General features: G+C 47.1%; 2 protein-coding genes across 5 annotated transcripts in view; one reads left to right on the top strand and one right to left on the bottom strand.

The window, feature by feature from the left end:
* Positions 1-3,021, top strand: part of DENND4A (DENN domain containing 4A) — a 193,521-nt gene extending 190,500 nt beyond the window's left edge. For all 4 annotated transcript variants that reach the window (XM_073568879.1, XM_073568880.1, XM_073568878.1 and 1 more), the window contains one exon: positions 1,056-3,021. In XM_073568879.1, the coding sequence (XP_073424980.1) occupies positions 1,056-1,192 (137 nt within the window). In that variant the 3' untranslated portion in view covers positions 1,193-3,021. The remainder of the gene's footprint in view (positions 1-1,055) is intronic.
* Positions 3,022-4,492: 1,471 nt separating this feature from the next.
* Positions 4,493-18,281, bottom strand: part of SLC24A1 (solute carrier family 24 member 1) — a 128,178-nt gene continuing 114,389 nt past the window's right edge. The window contains exons 8-9 of the mRNA XM_073568874.1: positions 6,493-6,659; positions 4,493-5,037 (exon numbers count right to left, since the gene is read on the bottom strand). Of these exons, the coding sequence (XP_073424975.1) occupies positions 4,788-5,037; positions 6,493-6,659 (417 nt within the window). The 3' untranslated portion in view covers positions 4,493-4,787. The remainder of the gene's footprint in view (positions 5,038-6,492; positions 6,660-18,281) is intronic.

Below are 18,281 nucleotides of genomic sequence, written 5' to 3'. Positions count from 1 at the left end.
TTGGGACCACGACCATTAATATTATCTGTATGACAAGTTGTGGACATTCCTTGTAGCCGTCACTCATCATATCTTGTTCTTTATCTGGGTGGAACAATCACTGTTGCGAATGGGTTTAAAGGCCCCAATTCCAATTATAAGAAAGTCGGCAAAACCCACTGACTACCTAACGTGTATCCCGCCTCTTCACCGACACAAGATGCCGGCCAGTTGGAATTTAAACATCTGATCCTTTTGTTTTCAGGGAAGATAAATCACTGGCTGAGGCGATCTGAGCAGTCGCGTGTGGGAAAGTCGGGAGAGCTAGCTGTCAAATGAATGTTTGTCCCTCATGTTTATGGCCAGCTAAGGGACCTCAAATCCTTACATAGTTAGTCTTTAAATAAAGAGTCCTCAACACTTGAGAATTGTCAACTTTTCCAAGCGTTGTATCGAACTTTGATCAATATCTGCTACTGTTTGGATTCCATTGAACATGAATAGGTGGATACTAGTTATAAGTTACCCTCCTCTAACCTGACCACCCTCATCGAGGTCCTATATACCCCTATCTAACCCACCAATCACAGAATTAAGGTCCTGTAGACCCCCTATCTAAACCCACTGATCACCAGAATGGAGGTCGTGTAGACCCGATTAGAGTAAAACCATGGATACACATGCGCTCTGTGTAGGATTGATATAGACCACCAAGTACAGCACTGGGCTATCTCTATCAGACCCATAGACTGAGTGGAGCGGCAGGTCACATACACAGCCACCACTCTATTCCAACAGGAAATATGGGACCCCTTTACTGCAAGTTATTCCCGGTCCTGTGGATAGGTGACGCTTTGTTGATGGATTATCACAGCTGTAAACTTCAGCCCAGTATAACCTCCAGCTGAATTGGGTGCTGACTGGGATTATACCCTGTGTGATAGTTGATGTTTATGAGAAGATGTTGTGTTTCACTGTTAATGTTTGGTAGGTCAGGCAGTCATATACTGTATATATACTTTAATTGTGCATCAGTTTTCTTGTATTAGTAATTCACTTTCATCCCTTTCATACAGATGTGTTCGACCGGGAATACAAAGCAGCCTATGATCGCCTTACCCCTGAGCAGGTGAAGTGCACCCAAATCTGTGACCGTCCTCCAAGTACTGGCGTCACTGAATGCAGGAAGACATTTGGGCATCCATTCCTCTGAGAGTCTTCTGATCGGCTGCCACTTCAAGGATGCCGGAGCCAGATGGCAGCGCATACATGTGTGCTGTGGGAGATCCAGCATAGGGAACAAGCAATATGGCAGATTTTCATGCATTGTGTGTAAAATGGATGATAAAAGGCAGGCGGGGGAGTATAGTCTGTGACCCCTCACCTGTCCTGAGCGGGGAGGATCAGGTCTCTGAATTATGGAGAGAGGAGAGCGAGAGATTTACATCATTCCGAGTGTTTGTAGTTTACACAGAATATTTATACGTAATGTTATATAAAGCCTTTGTGTACAGTAGGTAGCGATACCTAGTAAGTCCTTACCGGTCTATTTTATATTTTCTGATGAGAGCGATGAACATGTTTTGTGGGCAATATGTTACTGTGCCTCATAGTGCGGGCACCAACTTCTCTTTAGCTATTTATTAGACGTCCTGGGTGCCGTGTGATGTTTGCAGTTGTAAAAATGAGTTCTGACAAATATCCATTCAGACATCACCATGTTCAGCCGGCTATGAATTACCGTATCTGGAGGGGGATTTCGGCATTGGCGCAGCAATAAATACACTAATCCTATAGCTATGGGAGTGATGAGTAAGCTTAGCTATGATGGCGGGTCAGAGACCCCACTGGAGCTAACCAGAGGTAGTGCAACTGGCCTCATGCATTCACCTCTATGTTATGGTTACTGATATAAGGTGGTGTATGTCAGCAGATGTTGGTTACAGCTGACAAACCAGGACATGATGCCATTACTGTAGCTACGGTTGTCTGGTTCATACATCCTTTTTCAATTTGCTCTATTGGAGCATCCTGTGTGGGACATCCATGACCACATTAGTACCTACTGAATTGTATGCCATCGCAGAGGGTCACAGCCCCTTATGCCCATGTAGTATTGGTCCAGTGCACTCCATGATTTGATTATTCGTGGTCGCTGAGGACACTGCTATTTGCACCTTATGGTTATCTTATCCCACCAAACACACAATTTTGAATAGTGACCAGATAAGAGTCAAGGCTCGCCTAGTCTGGTGCTTTCCTACCCCTCGGACCCTTAGGTCGCTTGTTGTTTGCACCCTTGGATCAAGTTATTGCTGACATGAATGGACCTCATGCACTTAATGCTGTTACATTCCTACTATTACCAATGCTGGCGATCATGGGAGGCGCTGGCTTTGCACTATGAATACTGTTTTGTAATAACGGTATATAATGCTTAGTTCTACAACATAGTTTTAGGAATAGCCGCTATCCTGTACGTGGGATTAATGCACAGTTACCTGTACTGCACACGCCACCTCCATACTGGAAAACTCAGCGTTATGCCGTGCTGTGAAATAGGTGGCTCTGCCAAGGGTTGTCCCTTCATCTCATTCCTCTGAATATTGGTACTGTCTGGAGCTGTACATTCTGTAGATTTGTAATATTTCCAGAAATAATATACTGAGAAGAGATGAGTTTATTATAGAAATCCCCTTTATTTTTGTGGTAAGAGGCTTGTTTACATTGGTCGGACATTTCGGTTCTAGAGGTTATAAATGCAGCATTGTAAAAGGCGGCAAACAGACCAGGAGGTATACGAGAGGTCATGTCAGATGTAGCAGCGATACTGCCCCTGCCCTGTACATAAAACCCTGTAAAGAGTCTACAGATCGCTTGTGGTTTACAGGCGCACTGACCCTGCCAGGAACCACGTGTACTAATGATACCGTATGTATGAAGGTGGTTTGCAGGTGGCATGGAAGATCTGTTCATGATTGTTGCCTTGTGACCTTTTGTTGTGTTGCTTTTATTTAATTAAATGTCTTTTAAAGTTGTAAATTTTGTGTCTTATTGCTTCTTCAACTTGAGAAGTGACGATAAGGGCTGCTGTCCTGACACGGTGAAGCTCCTGCGGTAGCCAGCGTCATAATGCTGTCACCCAAGCCTGAAATTAATGGTTATCACATCCTAACCCACCCAAGGATCATAGAAGCAATGGTTGACCCCCTTGTACCGTCTACTCATAGTAACCTTTCAAGAGGACAGAAATCGCTTCTCACACTTTGCTCTACTACATCTAACGCCGGGACCACAAGGCGCCACTGCTCAGCACGAGGTGTCTGGTGGAGGGATCACACATTGACCACCTTTTTATTATGTGGTTTACAACATGTTTTGGTGTAAACTGCACCACTAAAATTTTGCCAATGATATGCCACATTTTTAGTGGTAAGAATTGCAAGCAATAGGAAATTCTGATTAATCCCTATAGTTTAGGCATGGTTTATTAATGTAGCAGGCACAGATTTCATTTCCACATAGTAAAATGTAAAAAAAAAAATGCAGAGAAGTAACTGTGGGCACAATTGAGTGCAGTGGAGTATCCTCCAGATAACACCATTAAGTGAGAGGCGGTACTGCTCACCGATGCTATTGTGTGAGACACAGCACTATAAAGGTATCGGAGAAAGCACTCCAGCTGCTGTAGCCCCACAGGTTCCAATGTTTTATTCAGGCATACATGAATTTTGGGTAACCTGTAATGCCGGAGGTGTATCCAATAAATAGAAATCCAATCCAGTATAAAGGTAACTGCCGTTTATTGTTGGCGCGTTTCAAAGTGCTCTAGCGTCATCAGGAGAACAATAAAAGTTTGGGATAAGGTTAACAGTAGTGATGAGCAAACGTGCTCTGGTAACGTCTTATCCGAGCATGCTCAGGTGTTATCTGAGTATCTTGTAGTGCTTGTATATTTTTTTTGTGTCCCTGTGGCTGCATGATTTGCGACTGTTTGCCTGTTAGGGAATCCTCACGTGTTGAGGCTAACAACCGCAAATCATGCAGCCACGGGGACGCAAGCATGATATACGAGCACTACTAGATACTCTTATAACGGATTGGATACACCACCAGCAGCGCAGGTTACCTAAAGACCTGAAAAAAATGTGCAGAGACTCCTTTACCTAGGCTGGCATTAAAAGGTTTTTTGAAAATGTGCACCAATATATTCAGCACTTGCTTGGCATTGATGCATCAATGGTAGTTCATGGGTTAATGATGATAATCCCTTTAGTGTTATCAGATGGCAATAGACTTGATCAGCAAAGTTTCTTCTACAGCTCCTTAATGGTGCCCTTTACAATACTTACCCCAATGTAAACCTGGCCGAACCCTGTGCCACACACTGGATCTATCAGATGGCTGCCACCCACTGCTGCTGTCACAGACTGAGCCCTGTACTTAATGCCGACATACAGATACAGACACCATTACCTCTCGGAATGAGATTGGTTTTATTTTCATTCTCTTATTATGTTATTATTCTGCAGTCTTATTCAGGGTTCACATATTGCTCGGAGGACATCTCTAATGGTGGCATCATAGTGAAATGTGCGTATACAGTCTGTGTATATGGATGAGTTGGAGATTTCTAGGCGGAGGACACAGTTTATATTCTATGTCAAAACACAGCTGTGACTAAATATAGTAGTAACAGGTATATACTGAATAAGAAAATATACTTATGATCAAGTTAGGACGGTGCGCCATGTATACGAGCATTGAATGAGGTCCGTTCAGTGGCTGCTCTATAGTTACTGGGGGCATTATATTGATATGGGGCACACAATGATCCTGTCCTCCAGCATTACACTGACAATCACAAACACAAAGTACAATGTGAACATGGTGAATCCCAGGAACTTGTTCATCTTCCACTTGCAGGCAGCAATGGAGAATATGACAAAGAGAAGCATGAGAAAGAGGAGGACGATTGCACAAAACAAGCCATTGCTGCTCACCGCCACCGGACTGAAACCATTAAATACCGAGAACAGAAACCAGGGGACCGGTAACCTGCAAACAAAATGCCAGCTTGTAAAGCCACATTTAGGTTTACATCACCAATCCGTCATTTATGCATATTACGGCTTTATAGGTGTCTGCAGGACTCTTTTATACCCATAGGGAAGACATATTACAGGGATTATCCAGGACTTGGAGGTTTTTTTTTTTCCTATGGGCTAAAAACAAAGGAAGGTAATTTTGTGCCCTGGGACAATCTGTTCTGGATCAGACCTGTGACTGATCACTTCTGTCTCCGATTCTCCTTCTGGTGACATGTCGTCAGAGCAGTTCCATCTTTTCCGTTCAGCTATATTAACGGGGCCTAACTATAAAAAAAAGCATGGGATACACCGCCTGAATAGGGAGAGATCTTTGCATCGCAGGACAGGCAGGTTGTTAGCAACTACCTGCTAAGTGTTTATTAACCCCTCAGGAAAAAAAAAAAGCCCTAAGTCCTGGATAACCCCTTAAAGAAGGGCATACATTATATACGGTAAGCTTTTAATAAGGATTTAAAGGGGTGTCTAAGGGTGTATGTACCTACTCCTTTATGTCGTCCCATTTTTGCTGATCGGTGCTTTTCCATTGTTTGGCGAGGAAACTTATCACTCTGTCATCTTTGTTTCTAAACAGGTTGTCATTAAGAGACAACTTAAAGGGAACCTGTTACCCCCCCCCAGGCGATTTTAAGTAAAAAAGCCACCTTGTGCAGCACTAATGCTGCATTCTGTCAAGGTGGCTCTTTTATTTAGCGTCCCTTCCACCGCCGAAATAATCGTTTTTAAAATTGGTCAGACATACCTGATATTTAACTGGTGGTTAGGTCTTTCCCCCCCTGGACACAGTCGCCTCACATATGTCAGTCATGTCCAGCTTTTGAAGTTGGCGCCGCCTCCTCAGCGTTCATTTCTTTTTCTCGCACCTGCGCTGTAATATTCTTTCAGTGGTGCAGCAGGATTTGTGATAACATCAGCACCATGTGACAAGTAGGGGCAGAGCTCACCAGAGCAGCGGTGCAGGAAGACCTGTGGTGACGTCAGGATATTACAGCGCAGGCGCGAGAAAAAGAAATGAATGCTGAGGAGGCGGCGCCAAATTCAAAAGCAGGACATGATTGACGGATGTGTGGCATCTTTGTCTGGGGGGGGGGACCTGCCCCCCTGTCAAATATCAGGTATGTCTGCCCAATTTTAAAAACGATTATTTCTGCGGTGGAAGGGACGCTAAATAAGAGAGCCACCTTGACAGAATGCAGCGTTAGTGCTGCACAAGGTGGCTCTTTTACTTAAAAACGCCTGGGGGGGTGACAGGTTCCCTTTAAGGCATCTATAGTACAATTTGGGTAGGACAGTGAATGTTCTGGGTTCAGTAACATTTTAACGAATCTCTAATTAGAACATAAGTCATCATCGTGTATTATTAGCGTTGGACTCAACATTTAGCTCCATTATTACAGATACTCACCCTACAGTGATGTCAAAGATGTTGCTTCCTACAGAACTAGAGACGGCCATGTCTCCCAGTCCCTTCCTTGCCACAATCACACTGGTGATGAGATCTGGGATTGAGGTGCCAGCAGCCAGTATGGTAAGGCCCATTATCTCCTCTGAAATACCAATGGTCTCCCCTACCTGGCAGAAATAATGCATAGTTAACAGTTTATCTCAGATTATATACTTTACACCTACTCGTGACAAACATCCGTTTTTTATACCATTTACTTATACAGTCATGGCCAAAAGTATTGACACCCCTGCAATTCTGTCAGATAATACTCAGTTTCTTCCTGAAAATGATTGCAAACACAAATTCTTTGGTATTATTATCTTCATTTAATTTGTCTTAAATGAAAAAACACAAAAAGAATTGTCCTAAAGCCAAATTGGATATAATTCCACACCAAACATAAAAAAGAGGGTGGACAAAAGTATTGGCACTGTGCGAAAAATCATGTGATGCTTCTCTAATTTGTGTAATTAACAGCACCTGTAACTTACCTGTGGCACCTAACAGGTGTTGGCAATAACTAAATCACACTTGCAGCCAGTTGACATGGATTAAAGTTGACGCAACCTCTGTCCTGTGTCCTTGTGTGTACCAGATTGAGCATGGAGAAAAGAAAGAAGACCAAAGAACTGTCTGAGGACTTGAGAAACCAAATTGTGAGGAAGCATGAGCAATCTCAAGGCTACAAGTCCATCTCCAAAGACCTGAATGTTCCTGTGTCTACCGTGCGCAGTGTCATCAAGAAGTTTAAAGCCCATGGCACTGTGGCTAACCTCCCTAGATGTGGACGGAAAAGAAAAATTGACAAGAGATTTCAACACAAGATTGTGCGGATGTTGGATAAAGAACCTCCACTAACATCCAAACAAGTTCAAGCTGCCCTGCAGTCCGAGGGTACAACGGTGTCAACCCGTACTATCCGTCGGCATCTGAATGAAAAGGGACTGTATGGTAGGAGACCCAGGAAGACTCCACTTCTTACCCCGAGACATAAAACAGCCAGGCTGGAGTTTGCCAAAACTTACCTGAAAAAGCCTAAAACATTTTGGAAGAATGTTCTTTGGTCAGATGAGACAAAAGTAGAGCTTTTAGGGCAAAATCATCAACATAGAGTTTACAGGAGAAAAAAGAGGCATTCAAAGAAAAGTACACGGTCCCTACAGTCAAACATGGCTGAGGTTCCCTGATGTTTTGGGGTTGCTTTGCTGCCTCTGGCACTGGACTGCTTGACCGTGTGCATGGCATTATGAAGTCAGAAGACTACCAACAAATTTTGCAGCATAATTTAGGGCCCAGTGTGAGAAAGCTGGGTCTACCTCAGAGGTCATGGGTCTTCCAGCAGGACAATAACCCAAAACACACTTCAAAAAGCACTAGAAAATGGTTTGAGAGAAAGCACTGGAGACTTCTAAGGTGGCCAGCAATGAGTCCAGACCTGAATCCCATAGAACACCTGTGGAGAGATCTAAAAATGGCACTTTGGAGAAGGCACCCTTCAAATATCAGGGACCTGGAGTAGTTTGCCAAAGAAGAATGGTCTAAAATTCCAGCAGAGCACTGTAAGAAACTCATTGATGGTTACCGGAAGCGGTTGGTGGCAGTTATTTTGGCTAAAGGTTGTGCAACCAAGTATTAGGCTGAGGGTGCCAATACTTTTGTCCGGCCCATTTTTGGAGTTTTGTGTGAAATGATCAATGTTTTGCTTTTTGCTTCATTCTCTTTTGTGTTTTTTCATTTAAGACAAATTAAATGAAGATAATAATACCAAAGAATTTGTGTTTGCAATCATTTTCAGGAAGAAACTGAATATTATCTGACAGAATTTCAGGGGTGTCAATACTTTTGGCCATGACTGTACACTGTTCTAGTTTTCCATGCATTTACCCCAAATTTTATCACATTTTTACAAAACTTGAATGGCTACCCAGCACTTGACAGTGGCAACATTGGCAAGGTGCCAGTGTATACAGTCAGTCTATGATTTATCATGGGAGACAGACCGATCCTTAATTCTGAATTGATATGTGTAGCTATTGACTACATTACTCCAGCTGTTCTGTGTATCCCAATGTCATTTGTACATTCTTTTCATTGTTTTCTTTGACAGAAAATTAAAGTTTAATCAAAATGTATAACGTTACTCGTTACAGTTAAAATTATTAAACCCCCATTAGAAATTTAGTTTTTTTTTAACAAAATGTAGAAGCTTTGAGTTTGCAATAAATGTGTCGGACAAGAATAATTTTATATAACAATATAACTAATATAAGGAGTAAGTCCGTGTTATACGATTTCTCAAGGACAATAGCATCCAGTTCACTAGTATTCTTCGGTTTGTGTGCTGCCACCGCCTTTTTCAGATCCCCATCAAAGATTTTAAGATTTTCTATAGTGTTGAAGACAGGCAACTGATGTCCATTCAAAGTCTTCCAGGACTACTTCTTAAACCAAGCATTTGAAGACTTTGAGGTAAGCGCATAGTCCGATTGGAAGGTCCAGTGACCTCCAAGCTTCAGCATTCTTATGGGAAGCATGCAGTTTTCTGACAGGATTTCCTATTGATTGAATACATTTTGCCCTCCACACGCTGCAAGTTTATAGTGCCAGACGTAGCAAAATAGTTCCAGCGCATCACTGAGTTAGGGTGGTTTCACATTAGCGTTTAAGGCCGCAGCGTCGGCCTGCGCACGGCTGCCGCTAAGCCCCACCCCCTGCCGCACCTCTGTCGGTAGCTCCGCCTATGGGCGCATGGCGCTGCATGCGTCCTGCGTCCCCTTTCTTTAGCACTGGGGACGTAGGCCGTGCGCAGGTATGCGTTTGGCGGTGCATGCGTCCTTTTGACGGGTGCGCCGACCAGCGCCAAACTCAACACGTTGCAATTTGGTGCGCTCGGCGCACCGTCAAAAGGACACATGCGCCGCCAAACGCATACCTGCGCATGGCCTGTGTAGGGAAGGTGACCTGATGGACGGACAGATGGACGGACTTGTCAGAATAGAGAAAGAAAGGTTTGCACAGTTTAGACAGGTGTCAGTTACTACAGGGGGGAAACAGCTGAGAAAGTGTAGTGGACGTGCAGTACCTTGGGGTGACCATTAGAGGGCAGGGAGGAGTGTGAGCAAGGACTTGACATCAGTTTAGGGCTTAGGAAACCGTTGGTCATGGGGGGCGGAGTTACAGGGAACCAGGAATATTATAAATTTGACAGGAGGGTTCCAGAAAGTTCCAGTCCACAGAGGGAGCTCCAGTGACTGGAGGACTACGACAGTTTGTGCACTGTGAGGGAAAACCGAACCAGGGGGATTGAGGAGAGAGAAAGTCGGGGGGTGGTCCTAACACCAGAGTACCGCAGTATAGACGAGGCACTGAGGTAAAGCATACCGTACAGAGAGAGAGACAACTGATCAGTAGAAGTGATGTTGGTGTACGGGCCTATGGCGGCCACAGCGATGGACTTGACAGGAGCGTCGAAGAGTGAAGAGGGGACGGTGCGTAAAAGTACGTCCCCGGTGTAAAGTACTGTGTGTGGGAAGCGGCCCTGGAAACGGGGGGGCCGATAAGTGAAGTGAAGTAAGCTAAATTGAAGTGCGGTGTACTCCAGAGGCCATCAGGTGGACGGCCAGAGAATAAACTTGGACCTGTTGTACCTGAAACTTGCCTCTTCGTGTGTCTGTACGTCACTGCGCGGTATATCGAGGGACCACCCCCCAGTTCGGCCCACCGACCCTACACCTGCATCCCCAGTGCTAAAGATAGGGGATAAAAAAAAATAAAAAACAATAAAAAACAAATCTGAACTGAGAAAAGTAAGTTAATGTGTATGCACAATGTAAGTGCATATTTAACACATGACCATTAACCAGAGAAAGCAAAAAGCACAAATATCCTGAACTAAAAAGTAAAAAATATACTGCAAATAATGCATAAAGGTAATAATAATAATAAGGGTATTTAGTAAATATAATTTTGATCAAAATAATGTACAAGCCATCCCGCCACGTCACGGCAACCCTTGTGGGACAGTCCCTACTCTAGTATTTAAAACCTTTTCACTTGCCAAGTGGCGTGAATGTCAATAAGGGTCGAGTGGCTGAACCACTAGTAACAGCTTAGGCCAGACTTTGCTTTTTGTTTTCTCTGGTTAATGGTCATGTGTTAATATGCACTTACATTGTGCATACACATTAACTTACTTTTCTCAGTTCAGATTTGTTTTTTATTCATTTCATGGTGCATTCATATAGGGGTGTGACCGCCCTCTTTCTGAGCTGGGAAAGCCCTCCAGTGTGGCCTAAGCTGTTACTAGTGGTTCAGCCGCTCGACCCTTATTCACATTCACGCCACTTGGCAAGTGAAAAGGTTTTAAATACTAGAGTAGGGACTGTCCCACAAGGGTTGCCGTGACGTGGCGGGATGGCTTGCACATTATTTTGATCAAAATTATGTTTACTAAATACCCTTATTATTATTATTACCTTTATGCATTATTTGCAGTATATTTTTTACTTTTTAGTTCAGGATATTTGTGCTTTTTGCCTTTTGTTTTCTAAAGATAGGGGATGCAGGACGCCTGCAGCGTCATGCGCCCGTAGGCGGAGCTACCAGCGGAGGCGGGGCTTAGCGGCGGCTGTGCGCAGGCCGACGTTGCGGCCTTAAACGCTAATGTGAAACCACCCTTCTGAGCTTCACTAGGTTTCCCTGATCCACCTCCATGTTTCACTAGGCATCACTGATCCACCTCCATGCTTCACTAGGCATCACAGAACCCCCACCAAGCTTTGCTATAGGCATCACTGAGCCACCACCAAGCTTAACCATAGGCATGACCGAGCCACCACTATGATTAACTGTAAGCATGACTGAGACACCGACATGCTTCACTAGACAACTGAGCCATTGCTTTTAGTGGATAAGGTGTTATCAGAGCATGGTCATGTCCTAATTGAGTATTGTCGGAGTGATAGAATAAAATTCTCGAGTGGCTGTCGCTGCATGAATTGCGGCTGTTCGACAGCCGCAACACATGCAGGGATTGCATAACAAATAGGCAATCCCTGCATGTAAACATAAAGAAAAGTAAAGGCTACAAAACCTTAGCCAGCTCACCGACAGCCACAGGTGCTCGGAACTTCGTCCTGATGAACGTGGAGTCAATAGAAGAAATGGGAAAGCTGGTCCAGCTCCTTAAAATCAGAAATTTCTCCTACGCCTCATTGGGGGACACAGACAGTGGGTGTTATGCTGCTTGCCACTAGGAGGACACTAAGTAAACCAGAAAAGAAGTTAACGCCTCCCCTGCAGTATACACCCTCTCGCTGGATGAGATTACTCCAGTTCTTGCTTAGTGTCTGTAGGAGGCACTTGGGTCAGGTTTCAGACCCCACCGGTTTTATTTTATTTTTGAATTGTCTGTAAATTTTTACTTTTTAATTAACGGAGCGAAGGGGGCGACAGTTCCTTTCTACGACCCTCTCTCCCCCGAACTAACAACAGGCAAGCACGCGGAGTATACCTCCCCATACACTTTCCTGCGACGAACGGGGTCGATTCCTCTGGCGATGATCCCTTACGGTGGACAGATATGAGGGCAAGCGCAACAGAAGAAGCATGGAGTGCATGGAGACCGGCGGAGGACCAGCTTATTTACCTACAGCGCTTCCGAATGCCCTGAATCAGCCCCATAGCTCTCCATCCCCCTACCCATAGGTTGGATCAATTGAGCATACCCCATTAAGATCTCCAGCTCTGCTACATCAGCCCAGGAGGATGAGAAGACCTGCGTGGATGGCCCCGGACAGCGCGGCCGTCCTGAGCACTGGAGTAGAGGTATGGGGTCGGGTCCTGGTCCCCCCATCGCGGCCCCCCCCTGTTATCGGCGCTTGCCACGGGTAGGCCGAAAATTTAGTTCCCGATTTTTCCGGCCTACTAGGCAGCAATTTGAATAGCGCCGCCCACGCTAGCGCCCTCCTCCCCTTGGCGCCTCTCTCAATCCTAGTCTCGGGGCCATGAAATTTACCTCAGCCTGCTCTGGAAACAGGCTGTGAGGCGCGCACTCTTCCAGATACCGAGTGACACCACAGGGCCACCGCTATTCCTCCCGGGGACACAGCACAGGACTGGGGTAAGCTGCATCTGCCCTCAGAATAAAGCTTAACCCCTTCCCGGCACATTCCCTGCAGCTGCAGACCAGACTCCGCCTTTAACCCTTTCAGGAGTGCTATGTCTCAATCTAAGGAGGCTAAACAGGCTGTTAAGAAGCACACTGAGTTTTTTACCGTGTGTACCACTTGCAAGACTGCCTTGCCCAGTGCCCAGACTAATCCGTTATGCACGGACTGCGACCCGGGCCTGCGCTCAAACGCCCCTTGCCGCCGCTGCTGCAGGGCTTCCTGTGTTTAGTCCCCTTGAGTGGGCTGCGTCCCTGTCACGGTCGGTGGAGTCACTGACCCAGGCCATAAATTCCCTCCGGGAAGCCTCTTTAAGACAGAAAGCGTCTTTACCGCCCGAGCAGGGCTCTGGCGACGGCGGGGAACCATCTACCAGCAGGGGCCGTACTCGTTCAAGGGATGGTCAGGCTAGAAAGCCATGACGCGTCCCCTAGTCACGCTTGCGCTTCAGCACTGGCGAGTTCTGTCTCTCGCTCTCCCATTGTTCACAGCGACCACGACTCTGAATTCGAATCTGACATGTCTGCCCCTCAGAATCCTCCAACTGACCAAGAGTCGCTTGATTCTCTTATAGAATCAGTCAACAGGATTCTGGAGTTGGATGAGGAAAATAAGCCCTCTCCAGCACACACTATCTCATTTAAGAGGACCAAACGTGTACGCAGGTTATTTGCCAGCCATCTGGAGTTTAAGGACATTGTCCAGAAACATAGGCATTGGCCACATAAGCGGTTCACAGGGCAAAAGTCTACTGAGACTAAATACCCTATTGCTCCAGACCTAATGAAGGATTGGTTACAGTCCCCTTCGGTGGACCCTCCTGTATCGCGTCTTGCTTCTAAAACGCTCCTATCTGTTTTTGAGGGCTCATCAGTCAGAAACCCCTCTGATCGTCAAATTGACTACCTTGCACGCTCAGTTTTTGAAGCTTCAGGAGCGGCGCTTTTTCCATCTTTTGCAGTGACTTGGGTCACTAAGGCAATGGCCGCTTGGGCAGAAGTCTTAATTACTGCCTTCCAGGGTACTAGTCTTCCTCCGGAGGCAACAAGGGTCGCCAGGCAGATAATTCACGCAGCGGACTTTGTAGTGGACGCTTCTTTAGATGCCGCCAATTGCGCTGCTCAAACTGCCGCCAATGCGATCTCCATTAGAAGAGCCCTATGGCTCCGCGACTGGCGGGCAGATGCCACATCTAAAAGATCGTTAACTTCTCTGCCCTATCAAACTGGTCGTCTTTTTGGAGAGAAACTGTCATGAATCCCATGATCCAAGGTGGATCTGACAGCTTAAATGCATAAAGTGAACTTTTTTTCCTTTGGCGGGGCCCACGCCAAATCTTCAGTATCACCGAAGAAGCCGCCCCCTCCTGGTCGTGTGGAGGAAGCGACCAGCGAGTGTATTTTTCCTCCATGTCCCTGCGGCTTTGGTAAAAGCCCCCTGGAGTCGCTGCTGGGGAGCGGGACTTGTTCATACAGGCGGACGTAAGCAGACAGGTGGATGGAGTTGGTGATCCCCATGGTGCTGTCTGGGGTTCCCCGAGGTGAAGGGGCACGTCCCTGTAGTGAGCAGACTGGTGAATAGTCCGTGGGGCTCACGCCAAATCTTCTATACCACCGAAGAGGCCGCCCCCTCCTGGTCGTGTGAAGGACGGCGACCAGCGAGTGTATATTTCCTCCATATTCCTGTCCCCTTCTCCTCCAGGTGTGAGCGGCAGGTGTGCTGCAGGGGAGTAGGGACAAATCTCACCCCTGGCCATTAACCAACCCTGGGAGGCGCAGACCTCATGGTGAAAGGGTTGGAGGGTGGTGTCCCTTGGTGAATAGCGGGGGTGTGAGTGTGGTGAGAGCGGAGGGACGCCTCTGTTGTCGAGTCCAGAATGAGTTCACCAAAATATATGACAAATGAATGTGGGCAATAAACGTTCAGGTCCGGACCTGTGTGTGAACGAGCATGTATGGGTGGCCACCAAAAAACATCTTGTGGAAGTGTGTTGTGGAGTCTGATCAGCTCATAGCAAACATACACATACATAAACTCGTTCCCCAGGTCGGCACTGTGGAGATGAGTGGTTCATCCAAAACGAACATTATTGCCATTACCAGCGGTGCGTTTGTCATTAACCTGAAGTGTCAGGTAGTGGTGGGGTGAACTCAGGATCTGGGCGTCCCCGCTGTAGGTGTTTCCCTTATGAGGAGTGGTCTTGAGGGTCCAGAGGCCCCTCATTAAGGGTACTGTCATGATCCAAGGTGGATCTGACAGCTTAAATGCATAAAGTGAACTTTTTTTTCCTTTGGCTGTGTGCCAAAGTGTGATGTGATTGCCCCCGGTGGCCATTAGAATTATTACACGTGGTGTTTCTAAGTTGCCGGTTGTGGTTAGTGGTATCGCACCTTAGTTTTAGGGTTAATGTGCACGTAATTACAAATCAGGTGTTAGGCTCTATAAAAGGGAGCCAGGAGGGTTCAATCACGGTTGGTGATATTGATTGTGGTTTAGTCTTTCACAAAGAAGCCTGGTTGAATGAAGGAGCTGAACATGAGTCCTGCGCAGCCCAGCCAGAGGGGACGAGTGGCAGCTAGGTGGTCTGCAAGAAGGGCTGGCATGGCGTGGTGGAGTCACAGTTTATGGTGTTGGCAGGAAGTGCTTGCATGGCTTGGTGGAGTGACGACTATGGAGAGAGTTGCACTCACCATGCTGGACCTGGTTCTGAGAGCTGGACTCAAGTATGCTTGACTTTTTGGGCAGAAGCTGAACTCATCATTGGGACTCTGTTACTGGACAGCTGCATTTGGTGGTGGACTCTGCTCCAAGGCTGCACTATGGTGATGGATCCGATTATGGTGATGGATCCGGGTGGAGGAGAAGATGCACGCAGGTGGTGGGCTCTGTTGCTAGGAGCGTACGCAACAGAGCAAAGCTAAGTGGTGTTTCCCCTGTTTTGTCATCTTTCCTCATGTGTGTTTTAGTGCAGTGGTGGGATTAGTTTCTGCACCGACCAATTCCCTAGTGAGGGTTTAGGTCAGGGCGAGCTAGGGTTTTTAGGTTCCTGTTGCGCGCCTGGTGCGGAACCGGCATAGGGAACGTTAGGTGTGCAGGGACACTGGCTCAGGGGAGCTCAGGAGGTCTCCACTTCCCTATTCCCTATCGCAGGGCCCACCATTGTTAATGTTTCCCAGGTTCCCCTTTATTATTTAAATTCGCCTTACTGGAGGCGGGGTTTCCAGACTTGTATATACGTGTAATGTCTAAATTCGCCAGTTGGAGGAGGTGTATCCAGCTGCACGTGTTTATTATTTAAATTCGCCCCACTGGAAGCGGTGTATCCAGGGTCACCGTGACAGAAACTGGACCAGCTCATTTCTGATACTACCGGGGGAAAGAGTAAATTCCTTCCTCAACAAAAGGCTGCTCGGCCGTTTCGGAGCCAACATCCGACGCGTTTGACCTTTTCGCAACAATTCCGGTTGGTCCTCCACTACTTTCTCTTCCGGATCAAGTCAGTCCCCGCGCGGAGACAGAAGCTCCCAGGTTTCATACAGACCTAACCGCTCTTGGAAGCCCAGGCCAAGGGCATCTGGATCTAAGGGAGCCAGATCCCATAGATCTTCTACGCAATGACTTGTTGCGGTATCCGGCGGACACCGACAAAGTAGGCGATCGTCTACTTTCCTTCAGTCACACCAGGCTCGCGGTCGTCCACGACAAGTGGGTTAGGGAGCTGGTGTCCTCCGGATACAAGATAGAATTTTATTCCCTCCCCCCCCGACACGTTTTTTCCGGTCCTCACCCCCCAAGAAAAAGACAAGAGCCTTCCTTCGGGCTGTTCAGGCTCTGCAAATGGATGGGGTCATCATTCCGGTCCCTCATCATGAAAGGTTCAGGGGTTTTTATTAAAACCTTTTTGTGGTTCCAAAGAAGGACGGGACGATGCGGCCCATACTGGATCTCAAACTGTTCAATCAGTTTGTCAAGGTACAGCGATTCCGAATGGAATCTCTCTGATCAGTTGTCGCTTCCATGGAAAAAGGAGAGTTCCTAGCATCCATCGACATCAAGGACGCTTACCTTCACATTCCGATCTGCCCATCCCACCAGCAGTTCCTGCTTTTTGCAATTCACGAGGAACACTTCCAGTTCGTTACCTTGCCCTTCAGACTCGCCACCGCCTCCAGGGTCTTTACCAAGGTCATGACCGCTGTCATGGCCATTCTCCATTCTCGGGGAGTGGTGATGTTACCGTATCTGGACAACCTGCTCATCAAGGGTCCGTCCATTCCAGCCTGCGAAGAATCCGTGGATATAACAATAAATGCACTTTCTCACCTGGGTTGGAAAATAAACTTCGAAAAGTCTTTCCCAAAACCGGCCCAGCAAATTTCTTTTTTAGGAATGATCTTGGACACTTCCCGCGGGTTGGTCATTCTCCCTCCAGGAAAGACCCAAGCCTTACAACAGGCAGTGTGGACTCTTTCCCAACCGGTTTCTCACTCCATTCGTTTCAGCATGAGAGCTCTCGGAAAGATGGTGGCAGCGATGGAAGCAGTCCCATTCACACAGTTCCATCTCCGTCCCTTACAACACGCATTGCTGTTAGCTTGGGACAAGAACCCGTTCTCCCTGGACCGTCGGTTCCTTCTGTTCCTGCGGGTCAGACAAGCCCTCAAGTGGTGGACACTGAAGTCCTCCCTGAATCAAGCGAAGTCTTTTCTCCCAGTAAGATGGTTGGTAGTAACCACCGACGCAAGTCTTCTGAGCTGAGGTGCGGTCTTTCGTCACCACACAGCACTGGGTCGTTGGTCAACTCGAGAGTCATGTCTCCCCATCAGCATTTTGGAGATACGTGTGATCAGATTAGCTCTACGGAGTTTCCACCATCTCGCAGGTCACCCCATCAGGATCCAATCCGACGCTACGGCTGTAGCGTATATCAACCGCCAGGGAGGTACTCGGAGCAGGATGGCCATGCATGAAGTGAGTCACATCCTCCAGTGGGCCGAGACCAACCATTCGCCCATCTCAGCAATCCACATCGCGGGCGTAGTGAGTTGGGCGGCAGATTTTCTCAGTTGCCAGGGCCTTGCCTCGGGAGAGTGGTCTCTTCATCCGGAAGTCTTTCAGCAGATTTGTCATCGTTGGGGGACTCTGGATGTGGATCTCATGCCTTAAGGCTAAACAACAAGGTTCCTCGATTCATTGCCCGATCAAGCGATCCATGCACCATCGGAGCAGACGCCCTAGTTCTGTCGTGGCACCGATTCCAGCTCCCATACATCTTCCCCCCTCTTCCCTTGCTTCCGACGGTCATCAAGAAGATCAGAACAGAGGGAGTACCGGTGATCCTAGTCGCCCCAGATTGGCCGCGCTGGGCATGGTACGCAGAACTAACACAACTAGTCACCAACGTCCCCTGGCAACTTCCGGATCGCATGGATCTACTCTCACAGGACCCGATTTACCACCAGAACTCCGGGGCCCTGTCTTTGACGGTGTGGCCATTGAATCATGGATTTTAGCACAGGCTGGGTTCTCTCATGACGTGATTTCCACCATGATTAGTGCTAGGAAGCCTGTGTCCATGCG

The sequence above is a fragment of the Dendrobates tinctorius genome, unplaced genomic scaffold, assembly GCF_039654945.1.
Source record: "Dendrobates tinctorius isolate UK_male_01 unplaced genomic scaffold, ASM3965494v1 ptg000022l, whole genome shotgun sequence".
Taxonomy (NCBI): domain Eukaryota; kingdom Metazoa; phylum Chordata; class Amphibia; order Anura; family Dendrobatidae; genus Dendrobates; species Dendrobates tinctorius.
Note: the sequence above shows the minus strand (reverse complement) of the source record. Positions and strands in the feature narration are given on the sequence as shown.